Source organism: Galeopterus variegatus, unplaced genomic scaffold, assembly GCF_000696425.1.
Source record: "Galeopterus variegatus unplaced genomic scaffold, G_variegatus-3.0.2 Scaffold10382, whole genome shotgun sequence".
Classification (NCBI taxonomy): Eukaryota; Metazoa; Chordata; class Mammalia; order Dermoptera; family Cynocephalidae; genus Galeopterus; species Galeopterus variegatus.
The window spans coordinates 4,620-18,481 of NW_007736493.1; the positions used below are offsets into that span (position 1 = coordinate 4,620).

The 13,862-nt window shown below is 57.9% G+C and overlaps 1 protein-coding gene across 2 annotated transcripts in view; it reads right to left on the reverse strand.

The window, feature by feature from the left end:
• Positions 1-1,843: 1,843 nt before the first annotated feature.
• The window catches only part of PGBD5 (piggyBac transposable element derived 5), a 25,272-nt gene continuing 13,253 nt past the window's right edge, over positions 1,844-13,862 (reverse strand). The window contains exons 3-6 of one of the 2 annotated variants that reach the window (XM_008594220.1): positions 12,718-12,898; positions 9,754-9,951; positions 3,789-3,894; positions 1,844-2,128 (exon numbers count right to left, since the gene is read on the reverse strand). In XM_008594220.1, coding sequence (XP_008592442.1) covers positions 1,933-2,128; positions 3,789-3,894; positions 9,754-9,951; positions 12,718-12,898 — 681 coding nt within the window. In that variant the 3' untranslated portion in view covers positions 1,844-1,932. Of the gene's footprint in view, positions 2,129-3,788; positions 3,895-9,163; positions 9,362-9,753; positions 9,952-12,717; positions 12,899-13,862 lie in introns of both variants that reach the window. The other variant, XM_008594219.1, reaches the window with a different exon arrangement.

Here is a 13,862-nt window from a genome sequence, read left to right on the forward strand (position 1 = left end):
TACTGACCGGTAACGGGATCGCAACCCTCAGTGTCGCGCCCGTACTGGGGACCGGCAACAGTTTTGCAACCCTCGGTGTTGCACCTGCACCGCGCTCAGCCAGTGAGCGGGAACCAGTCTCCACATGGGATCCGAACCCTTGGCGGGAGCGCCTCCGTGCTCCCAATCGGCGCACTCTCCAGTGCGCCACCAGGCTGGCCCCGTCCCTGACCTTTTAAACAAATTCACATCTGAACAAAGAACTGCTCCCAATCGGCGCACTCTCCTGTGCGCCACCAGGCTGGCCCCGTCCCTGACCTTTTAAACAAATTCACATCTGAACAAAGAACCAACATCTAAATAGACTTTTTATTTTTATTTTACTTGTTTGGACAGAAAAGAAAATTCGTCGGCTTTCATTAAAGTCTCCCTAAGTGTTGGAAACACATTAAACTCAGAAATAGTGGACCTCGTAGAAAAGCATCACAAATTAAAAATATATTTCTCCACGTGGTAAAAGTGCTTTCGATCCAATCCAAGGGCACGGCAAAGGTGTTGTGAAACACGATCTAAAGTTTGGCCTATAGTCCGTGGCATGGAATTAAACCCACAGGGCAAGGGTCGTCGCTGAGAACGACGGAGAGACAATGGTATTTCAGGAGCATGCTGCCAGCGACACTTTAATTAACGGGGTCTAAACAAGGAAAAGTCCCAAAGCCTGAGTCGAATAGATTCCGCAGTTGTAGAAATGAGGTGGTTACATAAGTTGGGTTAAAGAAGGGCTGGTGACTCCAGAAATGACTTGTTTCTTGTCTGCGGGGAGTGTCAGACCTGTCGACCACCCTGGTGCTGAGGCTTCCTGTCGAGACATGTCAACCTGGGTCTGAAGGATCCCCAGGTGTCTTGGGAGATAAATAGAGCCCCGGCTCGCTGCCAGCTGCTGGTCACACGGTGTCCTCAGTCCTGTAGTGAGCATGTCCCAGCCCCGTGTCACACCACACCCAACCCAGGCTGTGACCACAGCCCCGCAGCCAGTTTGCCCGGGGCTGCAGGATCACTCAGGATGGCAGGATGCTGCCAGGGTCACTGTGCCCAGGAGCAAGGCAGTTAGCAAGTGGTCACTGTGGGGAACTGTGCTGTTTGTTTTGGCAATGCTACACGTTTTCCAAAACAAGTAAGTCTGCCAGTGATGACGTCTGTGACAAGGTGCCCGTCGGTTCCCCGTGGCCCTGGTGGAGGCAGCTGTGTGTGCCCTGGCCGCCCTTCCCAGCCCCCCCACGGCACAGGGCACAGAACTGGGATCATGCAAGAAGCCCCGGGGGGACAAGGGCACATCTGCCTGTTGTGTGAGACCATAAGCAACAGTAAGAAAATAACCTGAAGATATATTTAAAATAAAAAAACAGCGTCCCCCTTCGCTGTGATTCCCCTGGTGTCTCCCTCTGTCCCTGCCCCCAGCCCCGCAGAGGAAACGCACGGGGCGCCTCTTCTATTAGTCAGAGCAGGATGAATGAACACCTTCCCTGCATTTTAATGGCAACCAGGCTGTGTCTCTTACGCTAAGAGACCCGTGCTAAGCTACTCGAACATGCTGGAAAACCCTCTGGCCTCCGCACACACCGACCGTCCCAGCCATGCAGAGCCGGTGGTGGCTGCTTCCCCGCCGTGAACTTGACCGTGGTCTCTCTCTCCTCCTGCCACGGCTGCTTTCCAGTCTTGGCATCGCTGAGAGGCTCCGCAGGTGTCTCAAGGATGGAATGTCCCAGAGCACTCGTGACATGGGGAGCCATGTTCTTCTCTCCATGGAAACCGGGACAGCTGCCACCCTCTGCCCACATCCTTGTCCCAGGCGGCAAGTCCCCCACCAGGGCGTCCTGGGTCTTGGACAGGGCTGGTTGGGGGGCATGCAGGCTGTCCTCTGCCTCCCACCCTCCCTCGACCTGGTCCCCAGCATCAGAGGGTGGCTGAGGTGTCCTCCAGGCCCAGCAGCTCCCTGACGAGTCTGTCCCCAAACTGCGCCCGGCTGTACCGGCTCACGTGGTAGGCGTCCGACATCTTGTACAGGACGTAGGCATTGTTGATGGCGATGCTGACGGCGAACCAGAACACCTGCTGCCAGGTCTTGTTTGGCTTGTGAGAAATAAAGTACCTGAGGACAGAGGGAGGATCGGCTGACCCCGAGGGCTCACAGGCCCCCAGGAGAGACGCGGCAGGGCTGGGGGGCTCCAGCTGGGGGCTTGGTCGCACGAACTTCACTTAAGACAACGAAAATAAAAATGATGCCCGTGGAAGGACCGGGGGGATGGCCGGGCTGCCAGGGGAGATGCGGAATGCCAGGTGTTGCAGGTGCAGCTCACAGGCCCCGGGGTGCACGGCCCACAGCCCCAATGCTAAACGCGTCCCAGACTAAGAGCTGCTTCCCCCGCAAAGGCCGCCTCCTCCTCAGCTCCAGGCCCCTGCGATGCTCTTTGCTCCCGAGCGCATCTGCCACCCCAGGGGAGCCTGCCCGGACCCTGAGACTGGCCCCCAGATGCTGCCACCCCCGGGCCACCCCATCTGGGGACCCACACACTGTGCTGTGAGTCTGTCCAGCTGCGCACCTGTGTCTGCCCCTGACACCTGCCCGGACCCTGAGACTGGCCCCCAGATGCTGCCACCCCCGGGCCACCCCGTCTGGGGACCCACACACTGTGCTGTGAGTCTGTCCAGCTGCGCACCTGTGTCTGCCCCTGACTGTGAGGAATGTGAGGATTAGCACCCGCAGTGCCACTGAAATGCCCAGCACAGGGCAGGCACCCACTGCTGTCTACTGAGCAAATGCTGATCTGTCTGTGACAACCTCCCAGAACTCAGCAAGGTGCTGGCACACAGTAGGTGCTCAAGACAGACCTGTCCAACAGCTCCCTAAGGGGTGGGGCTGCCCTCCACATGTCGGCTGGCTTTTCCACAGAGAACCAGTCCTCGTTTTCTCTGCTCGCCATGACAAGGCCACAGATGTGGGTCACCCTCCCAGAGGGTGAGCAAGCGTCCGGTTGCCTTTCGGGTCAGTCTGACCCTGCTCTAGGTGGCAAGGCCCAATCCTGGTGACGCAACAGTCACGCTTGTGTTCAGCAGCAGTCATTCGTGAGTTCTCCTCACGGCTACTACGACAGCCAGCCAGGGGACAGCATCGTGGGTGTGTGCGCGTCTGCGAACGCTGTACAGGCACACACTGTCTATAGTGAGTGTGGGTGTGCTGTGCCTGCTGTGTGGACATTCACATGAGCCACCCCTGAGCTAAGGGACACACGTGTCAGGTGAACTCCCTGGGTTAATGCCTGGTGTGCGGGGTGTTTGCGAGGACAGCAGGGCGGGCACGGGGACAGGGACCGACCCACTGCAGAGACAGCTCAGTGTGGGTCAGTGGAGGCACCAGCACCTTTGGGCAAACAGAACAGAGACCTTGTGGACAGTGGGAGGTGGGCAGGGGCGCCAGGCAAGGGGGCAGACAGGGTCCTCACCCTCCAGTCCTTTAGTCAGGGGAATTTATAACTATCCTGACTTGCCCATCCTGTGACAGGGCAGCCTTGGGCCTTGTGCAGGTGGCCCTGTCCTCTGTGGATGTCCCTGTATGTGGGTCTGTGCAGGTGTCCCTGTGTGGTGGGTCTGTGCAGATGTCCTTCTGTGGATGTCCCTGTGTGTGGGTCTGTGCAGGTGTTCCTGTGTGGTGTCCCTGTGCTGGTGGCCCTCTGTGGGTGTCCCTGTGCGGGTGTCCTTCTGTGGATGTCCCTGTGCAGGTGTCCCTGTGCGGGTGGCCCTCTGTCCCTTACCTGCTGTACTTGTCGTCGTATCTGCAGATGTAGCTGAGGTGTGCGGCAAACGCCTCCACGGCCAGGGGGCAGGGGATCTCCCCGCTCCTCCTCTTGATGATGACGCCTGCGGGGAAGACAGAAGGCAGATCCCTCCTGAGCCCTCCTGCAACCCCCCCAGAGGCCCCTCTCCATCCAGCAATGAAGAAGACCCCCCTCACCGGCCACCAGGCTCTTCCAGGGGTGGAGGAACACGTCCAAGTCAGCGAGGCACAGGCGTGTGCCACGAGCGAGACCCTCCCCAAGCCACAGGCCATCGACGGGCTCAGGGCGGCTCTCAGCGACACGGGGCAGGGCCGACCCCACCTGTGCCTTGAGAGCAGAAGGGGAGATGGGGGCTTATCCCCCTCTGCCCTGTTCCTCCTCCTGCCAGGCTGGGGTCGTGGGGCCACCGCTGCCTGCTCCGGTCACAGGGAGGCTCAGAACAGAGGCTGTCCCCACCCCCACTCAGCCCCTTACGTGTCCTAGGACTGCCGGGCCCTGTGCCTGCAGGGACAGAGAACTTCCTCTACTAAATACAGACGGGACCGCATCTCAGGCCACTGCCAAAGTCACAAGAAGACTTGCAATCCCCAGTGGCAGGGCCCGAGGGGCAGAGAGGACCAGTGTGCCTGGTGCCCCCACGGACGAAGCGGACCAATGTCCCAGCGTGGCGGGGTTCACCCCCACCTCCCCGACCAGCCTCCCCACAGCCCCCTGAGGTTACTCCACAGGACGGAGAAATCTTAGCAATACTCGGATGGACAAGGTCATAGCAGAACTGCCATGTCCTTCCCGGCCCCTCCCACCCCAGACTCACGAGGGTCACGCAGACCCACCTGCACAGACTGAGCTGGGATCTTTCTTTTTTGCCCCCAGAAACAGCGGCATTTCTGAAGGAACACCTGGAGAGCTGCGAGAGGCTCAGAGGGCAGGGCTCTCCCTGGAGAGGTGGCAGTGCTTTTCCCAAAGCTCTCCTTAGGCCAGAGGACCCCGCACTGGACTGGGGGCTTCCTGCCAGCCAGAAGGTGCTGGACTCCATGCGCTGGTGGGTCCTCTGTCCCCTCAGGGAGATGTTTTATCGTGGGGGATCTGGGGAGGCCTGTCCTGGAGGACCATCTTTCCAGTCCCTCCCTGAAGATTCCAGTCCCTTATCTCAGCCACCCCCGCCACCCCAAGACCAGGCGGGAGGCGCCGTGTTTCACAAGGACGTGGGCACACAGCCTTAGTGGGCTTCCCGTCTGCAGCTGTCTCCTCCTGACTTTCAGTTGCAGCCTCTGGGTCTGAAGAGGCTCTGGCCCCTGTAGGGTTCCACCAAGTCCACGTGGACACGAGCAGGTCAGACTGTCCCCAGAGGGAGACAGAAGCCCCTCGGTTCCTCCCCCAGAGCCTCAGGATGCTGCCCTTCCTAAGCCCTGAGTGTTTCCAGTGAGTTAGGCTCACCCCCCTAGGACCTCAGCACCCCACAGTTTGCAGCTCTGACCTGCTGGCTTCAGGCTGACCACAGCAAGGGCTCCAGGACTGCCACTGTCCCAGTGTCCCTAGCCCGGGGGACCTTCTTTAACTCTGGGTCTCCTTCCCACCCTTTTTCATAATCTGTCATCTAACGTGGGGATTCCAGCTGGACATCCTACTGAGCTGCCTCCAAACCCAATCTGCATCTGTCTCTGTGAGTGTTTCCCCCAGTCCTTAAGCCAGATCACTCTCCTCCCACCGTATTTTGGGTTTTGAGATACTTTTCCAGCTAGAAAAGGATCCTGTAACATCCTCGCTGAGCTTTGAACATTCATTAACAAAAGGTTTTGGACGTTTGTCATCTAGTCTGACTTTGTAACAGAAGGACGTGCGCACGGTCCGCAGGTCCACTGCTAGACACTGCACGTCATGGCCACGTGCCTGTCCTCTCCATGTCTGTCTCTCTCAGATCTGTGGGGCCTGTCAGGGGAGCCCGTATCTTCCCACTCCAGCTCTGTCTGCTGTCTTGCTGGCATCTAGTGGCTGGGCCGACGTTCTTACCACCAGTCTGCACGCTTGAATGCATGAGTCGAGACCCCTCGTGCTCACGTGCAGACGTTCTGCCTTCTCATGAGTCCTGGTGAGTCTGAATCTTCTCCAAAAAGGATTTCAGAAGAAAAGCAAACGGGTTTGGGTCTCCATACGGGTGTCCCTTGCCATGTGACAACATTTAACCTTTAAAAAGCCTGTGCACAGGCTCGCACTCTGTGAAAGGAGGTTCACGTGTCCTTATCATAAGGGCTAAAGAAGGATAAGGCAGTTCCTATAATGTTCAGACCTAGTTATGTATGTTGTAAAACTGGAAGGAGAGAATATATGGCCACAGCAGAACAGACTATAAGAAAAGCTGAGAAGCGCTCTTCAGGATACACGAGGCTTTTGTTTATCATCTGGGTGACGCTGAAAATAAGCAGGGAAAAGCTGAACCAGTCCATACGCGGTGCAGGCGCAGAGATGTGGCTGCTCGGTCAGCCAACCGCTGCCACTTAACAATGACAAACAAACAGCCGAGGCCCACTTGATGCCACACGCCCGCAGGCCTGAAGTGGATTACGGGAAAGAGCACAAAATCCTCCTGTAAGACAAACCGGTGAACTTGGACTTAGCTGCCTTGGGACGGAGGAGAGACTTTCAAAGCACAAGAGCAGAGAACGTGATCAACGGACGTGCCTGTGTAGAAATGAAAACCTTGTTTATGCTGAAAAATTACTCATCTAGAGTCAAAACAAAAGGAGACGACACATGGGAAAAAAAATTGCCATAGGCAGAAAATGTGCTTTCAAGTTAATGAGAAAAAGATGAACGCCTCAAAGTGAAATTGAAAAGCGTAAGAAACCACTGAAAATTAGCCCATAAACACATGAAGAGATGGACGTCCAACCTCACCAGCTGTCGTAGCAATTTATATTCCAAATTTTGTAGCATTCTCACCTGTGAGGCTGACAAATTTACAAAAGAAAAAAGCAGCATTGGTAAAGCTGGAAGAACGTGAGTCCCCTTGTCACCCCTCGCAACGTAAGCACAGCCGTGATGACGTGTCATCGAAAACCTCAGAAACGTTCCTGCCCTGTGACCAGCACTTCCAAGTTCAGATTTCCCTTGAGAAAGTGACGAAAGACGCCCCCAGAGACGTGCGCAGGAGACTTTCACTACGCCGTGAATGCACCTCGTGAGAAACGGGTCACCAGCAGGGGTGCAGGTGCAGAAACTCGGGCACGTCCAAAAGAGGGGGTGCTGGGGGAGTTTTAAAATCATGTTTTTGAAGTACACGGAAAAGAAAACCATCTCTCTTCATTAGCCAAAGAAGATCTCTAGACGTGAACCAGCACAGGGCGTCCAGGGGAGCGGTGGCCGCCCCCAGCCTCAGCCTCCACCCGGGACCTCACCTTCCCCGGCGGGTTCCTGCCTCATGCCCCGCACCCAGGCCTGGCTCACCTGAGGCGCTCACCTGAGGCGCTCAGTGGGCGTGCACCTCTCACCTGGGGTCGGCGGCAGGGAGTTGGTCTGCAGCCTCGCTCCTTGGGATTTTTAAGGGGGTCTAGGATTCGAGACTTTGTGACATAAACTAGAATACTTGAGAACCAGAAATTGCAACCAAAGTACATGCAATAAACTCTACATTTCAGCAGATTTAATAATCGACCCTACCGGCTTCCTCTCACTCCCCATCAGTACCCTCCAAACTTGTTCCCTTGGTGTGTGATTTAAGGGACCAACTCTCAGACTGGGACGTTAAGATCTGTCGTCTTCAATCCTCTTCCATGCTTCCCTCTAACCTCCCAGACGTACGTTTCTCTCTGTCATCTCATTAGACACCATGTCCTGCTTTGGGACCTTTCAGAAGCCATCATTTAAGATAATTTGGTGGGAAGCAGCTCCTGCCCTGACTCCCAAATGCGCCCCCTGAAAATTCCCCTGCCCCACACTGAGGCCCTAACCACTAGTGTCCAGGAGTCCAAGCCAAACCCTCGTCATCAGCTCACAAGGCCACTGCCAACCTCCCTTCCAGTGGCCCGGGACACGGCACTCGGAGCGCCCACCTCCTGCAGCCTCTAGACCTGAGCAGGGCGAGGACACCACCGCTTGATCTGTGACTGCAATTGCCACTTGAGTGCTGTGCAGCTTGGGCGTGGGGTGCAGGACAGGAACAAACACACACCACACTTTAAACGTGCACGCACACACCTCCCTGCAGAAATATGCACAGCGCACACACAACACACAGCACATGATGTACACGTGCACACACAGTACGTACACACACGTGCACACATCACGTGCACACACAGCACACACACAACATCCACATGCATGCCAGTCCACATGCACACCACGTGCACGCACAGTACGTACGTACACGTGCACACATCACGTGCACACACAGCACACACACAACATCCACATGCATGCCAGTCCACATGCACACCACGTGCACACACAGTACGTACACACACGTGCACACACAGCACACACACAACATCCACATGCATGCCAGTCCACATGTACACCACGTGCACACCACACCATGCACACATTATGTATATGTACACATGCCCACACACACCACACACATACCACATGCACACACACCATACCACGTGCGCACACATGATGTATACACAGACACATGCAGGCACATACCATACCCCAGAAATATGCACACACGGCATGCATGACACCACACAAACATAAACACCACACACAACACACACACACACACATACGTATGCACACGCACACACGCACGCACACACAAGCCGAGCTCTCTGGCAGTGTCCCTTCAAGTGTGAGGAAGAGAGATCCCTTCGTGCGCAGGAGTGTGGGGGTGGCGCATATGCGCTACGCACCTGCTGACTTTTGTAAAGTGCCTTTGTTTTTCAATTTTCTTTTCAGCAGTTTAATATATATATATTTTTCTACTGTAGGCAACTTTAAATATGAACTCCTTGCTAAATGAGTCCCTTTGTAACGAATGGACTTTAAATCCCAAGGAAAATTAGCGAAGAAGTCAGCAGAGCATGTGACAAACCGGACAAGCAGAAGCTTAAGGGCAGACGTGGGAAGATAAGGGCTGAGGTGTGCCTCTCACAGAGCGGAGTTTTCACAGAATCCCCGGTGACAAAGCAATTGTGTAAAGGCTTCAGATGCAGCCAATTGTCACACCGAGCACAGCAAGGCTGGCGGACACGGCTGCTCTTGCCTTGGGGGGCTCGTCACTCATGGTACCGACGTGGCCCCAGGCCCGGCCCACCGCACAGCAGCCCGGCCCAACACCCCAGCATCGATCCAGCTGGCACATGTGCTGCTCAGGCCCACAGCCCCAGCCCGGGGTCTGCACCCACCTTGCTGCACCGGGGAGTAGGCGTTGGTCAGGAAGCGGAAGTGTCCTTTGTTGTACCAGCAGATCAGAGACATGGTCCCTTTCACCTTGATCTGGGACTGGCCGCGGGCGGGGGCCGTGGCCGGGTTGGCCAGCATGGAGGGCGGGAGGCCGGTGCAGTCGCTCTTCCTGGCGCTGAGCAGGCCGCAGCAGTAGATCCCTGCAGGGAGAGGCATGTGTCACACACTGCACAGCCAGAGCCTGCTGGCATCGCGGGGCGGCCCATCCCCCTGAGGTCTGGTCTCCCCCGCGCTTTGGTAAGAGCCTGTCCTAAGGCTGCGTGAGGGTGTGAGACAAGCAATGGATCAACAGTGGTGGCCGGAGCCCCACCGCCGGAGCGCTCACCAGGTGCCCGGCACAGCTCAGCACACACCCACGGTCCCAGACACTTCCAGAAACTTCTGCGCTCAGTGGTCACCCCACCACGTCAGAGAAGGGGCCTGGGGGCTGGAGGTGGGCAACGGCGGGTGAACCTGGCCACTTATGTCTTCCCGAGCCGAGGCCAGGCACCCGTGCCCCAGGCAGCNGCCCCAGCCCGGGGTCTGCACCCACCTTGCTGCACCGGGGAGTAGGCGTTGGTCAGGAAGCGGAAGTGTCCTTTGTTGTACCAGCAGATCAGAGACATGGTCCCTTTCACCTTGATCTGGGACTGGCCGCGGGCGGGGGCCGTGGCCGGGTTGGCCAGCATGGAGGGCGGGAGGCCAGTGCAGTCGCTCTTCCTGGCGCTGAGCAGGCCGCAGCAGTAGATCCCTGCAGGGAGAGGCATGTGTCACACACTGCACAGCCAGAGCCTGCTGGCGTCGCGGGACGGCCCATCCCCCTGAGGTCTGGTCTCCCCCGCGCTTTGGTAAGAGCCTGTCCTAAGGCTGCGTGAGGGTGTGAGACAAGCAATGGATCAACAGTGGTGGCCGGAGCCCCACCGCCGGAGCGCTCACCAGGTGCCCGGCACAGCTCAGCACACACCCACGGTCCCAGACACTTCCAGAAACTTCTGCACTCAGTGGTCACCCCACCACGTCAGAGAAGGGGCCTGGGGGCTGGAGGTGGGCAACGGTGGGTGAACCTGGCCACTTATGTCTTCCCGAGCCGAGGCCAGGCACCCGTGCCCCAGGCAGCTGTGTGGGACAGAGCCCCCATCACCACAGGGAGCTCTCAGAGGGGCAGACGCACACGGGGTGGGGGCAGGAGACCTGCGTGCATGCCCACCTGCCGAGGCCACGCTAGTCCCACCTGGACTCACAGCCCACCCGGTACCCCAATTCCTAGGTGCCCCCCACCCTGCCGGGCTGTCGGGCAGCCATGTCCTCAGCTCAGTGCTGGGGGACATGTGGGCCCTGGGGACAGCCTCGCCGTGTCCTCCCCTCTCAGCTCCGAGGGTGTGCCACACTCACACCAGGCTTTCCTCCCCCTGCACCTGCACCACACTCCACACCCCTCCTCGTGGGCACAGGCCGCTCGGGCTCACTGCTGCAAGGGGGGCCCGTGCGGCTACGGCTGCCCTCCTGGCAGTGACGAACCCCCAAACGCCTCTGTCTCCAAAATGAAAGAGGAAAGTCTGTTTCTAGAAACAGGGCGGGAGGGTCTGAGGACCAAGGATAAGGGAGCTTTGAACCGCCCACCTGGGCTCAGCACACATGCCTTCCCAGACAGCGGCTGCGTCTTCCTCAGAGGGCAGAAGGGCCTCCGGGCAACACCACGTCGGCACGCGTCTGTCCCTCCGTGAACACGGGGACTGTCATGTGAGTGTCCTCTCTGGCCCTCACTGGACAAAGCAGTCCATTTGCGCCCCAGGAGGGACCATCAGACTCTCAGCTATGACAACCTGCACTGCCCATCAGGGTCTCCAGGGGACTTTAACAAGTACATTTGTGTGTGCGTGTGTGTATTGGGGGGACACCAGCCCAGACCAGTGCAATCAGTCCTGGGGGTGGGGGCCGTTAGTGACCCTCCTCATGGGCTCAATGGCGAGCCATACACAGAGGAGCTTAGTAACTACAGCTGATTCTAAAATTAGACGAGACCTTTTTTATCCATTATCTAAACCTCTTGAAAAGCATCCAAATTCCACATCTAGTTATTTTCTTCCAGCTGGAAGATTGTCTCCCCTGTCCCCAATCCCTCAGCCAGGAGTGTCCCCTGCTCTAGACTCTCAGAGCAGCCCCAACAGCAGGACAGCCCTCTGTGTGCCCACCCGCCCTCCCCGGAGCCTCCGCCTGTGCGACGCAGCACCAGCCCCACCCGACACAGCGCCCACCTGGCTCTTGCTGGCCGCCTGCGTGAGGCAGGGAGGGCCCGTCACCCACATGCACGTCACCTGGAGCTGCATGGCCATGCCCACGGCAGCATGCGCCCTAACACAAGAACCCACCGCTCTTCCAAAGTGCTGGCTGCCTTGCTTCAGGGACAGTTTTCTCAGCTGTGCCTCTCAGCCCCTCTTCACGGTCTGACCTCTCCACACTTGGTTCTTTCAACATGTAGCTGCCAAGCCCTGCGGGGCCCCGGGGCAGCCCAGCCAGGAAAGCCCAGCCGCGTCCTCGCCGCAGTTGCTGGGGGTNCTGCATGGCCATGCCCACGGCAGCATGCGCCCTAACACAAGAACCCACCGCTCTTCCAAAGTGCTGGCTGCCTTGCTTCAGGGACAGTTTTCTCGGCTGTCCCTCCCAGCCCCTCCTCACGGTCTGACCTCTCCACACCTTGGTTCTTTCAATATGTAGCTGCCAAGCCCTGCGGGGCCCCGGGGCAGCCCAGCCAGGAAAGCCCCGCCGCGTCCTCGCCACAGTTCCTGGGGTCTCATGATGCTCACGGTCTGCTCCCCTTTCTTAAGGGGTTCTGGTTTTAAGGCCAGAAGCCTGATCTGCCACTGAGCAAAGGCCTGTGGTCCTAGCGGCCGTTGCAGGTGAACGGACATTCTCTGCACTTCTGAGTGGACTGGATCTACGTCCCCAACATGGGGCAGAGCCAGGACAAACGCAGCTGGCCACGGGCTCCCAGGCCCAGCCCAGACCTTTTCCTTCCATGGCCCCTATTTCCACTAGAGCCACGGGAGGTTGGCCCAGGCCCTGCAGCGAGTGAACTGGGCATCTCAGCACCCAGGGGCCTGTCTGAGGCCCCTGCACGTTCCCTGTCTTTGCACAACTCATCTGCCAGCTGGGAGCGGCCCACGCTCTAGAGGGTGGTGAGTGCAGGGAACGTCCCAGGGCCTTCCTAGGAGCTGTGCCCATGGAACACCTCTGATGGCCACAGCCCTACAGCGAAGGACACACAAAGAAATGCCCTGCACACTGGGCAGTGCTTGGGCCCACACGTTCCCCAGACCATGCACCTGTGACTCCTTCACCAGAAGTCCCTGCAGCCCAGCAGGGCTGGGCAGGCAGGTGGCTGAGACGCACCCGTCCCCTCCTTGCCTGGCGTTCTGGGGGTCTGTGCTGGCGGCTCCACTCGTGTCCCTCCACCCGCCCCTCCACCTCTTCCGTAGGGGAGATTGGCCCTGCTTCCGCCGGTGCCCCCGCGACAGACCTTGCTTCTCAAACTCCTCAAAGAGGCTCAAGCTGGTGATGCTGGGCCCCGTGAAGATGATGTAGTTCTTGCCGGCCGCGTTCCGGCACAGGCTCCGGGCCACTGCGCCGTGCAGCTGCGGCTTATTCTTCAGGGTGTCCAGGCCATCGGGGCCCCCGCCTTCCTTCAGGTGCACGTAAATCTTTAACAGAAACACAGAGGTCAGCACGCTCATGGCAGTGCCAGGGCCCCTGCCACCCGGCTGGGAGCTTTCAGAAAAGCAAGTCCCTCAGCCCAGAGGCCTGGGACATCCCCAAGGCCACCCTGCAGGCGGGCAGCTGGGGACGCGCCCCGATGCCTCTGTCTGGAAAGGTCAGGAGGGGAAGGATGAGCAGCCACAGGTGAGGGACCTGGTCATGGAGGTGACGTGAGGTTGCCTCAGTTTACTCTAAACAAAAGCAAAGGTGCCTAACCCCACTCGGACACACGCAGCTGTGCCCTTCCTATTTGATCAGGGCTCTCTGATCTACAGAGTACGTTCCCGATGACTGTTTCATTCTTCATAGCAACCCCAGGCAGGCAGAGGTGGGGACAGGACTGAGTTAAAACTCACCAGAGGGTGACACAGTGGCAGCGTCCAAGAGGGGAGGCACAGAGCAAGAGCCTTCCTGTCCTATTAGGAAATCTGGGAGAAGGCTGCGGCCAAAAAGTGGCACCAGGGAGAGCCCAAAGAGAGTCCCCAATCGGTGGCATGCATTACTATAACATAATGAGCTAATTTTTAGTTATTTTTTATATAAAATAGGATCTACATTTCAGTACGTTAAATCTAAAATTGGTAACCGTGAAAGTCCCAGCTGAGGGGCAGGATTTAGAAAGAACTATTAGTAGGGCTGTCAAAACCTAACCAAAGGAAAACCCAGCCCAACACGTGCCGCCTGGTCTCACGGTCCCCAGTCTCCGTTGACTTTGACTTAACTTCCGCTGGCCTAAGACGGCAGCTTGTCTCCAGCAGTCGGACGAGTGGCCTCCAGTGGGGTCTTACCCCAACCACGCGCCGTCACTACGACTATGGAAGATGCGAGGATCACATCCAGACCTGAGAGACTGTCCTAAAGGATCCCGTCAGGAAGCTGAGAAACAGCAGCCGCAGGGGAAACCCACGC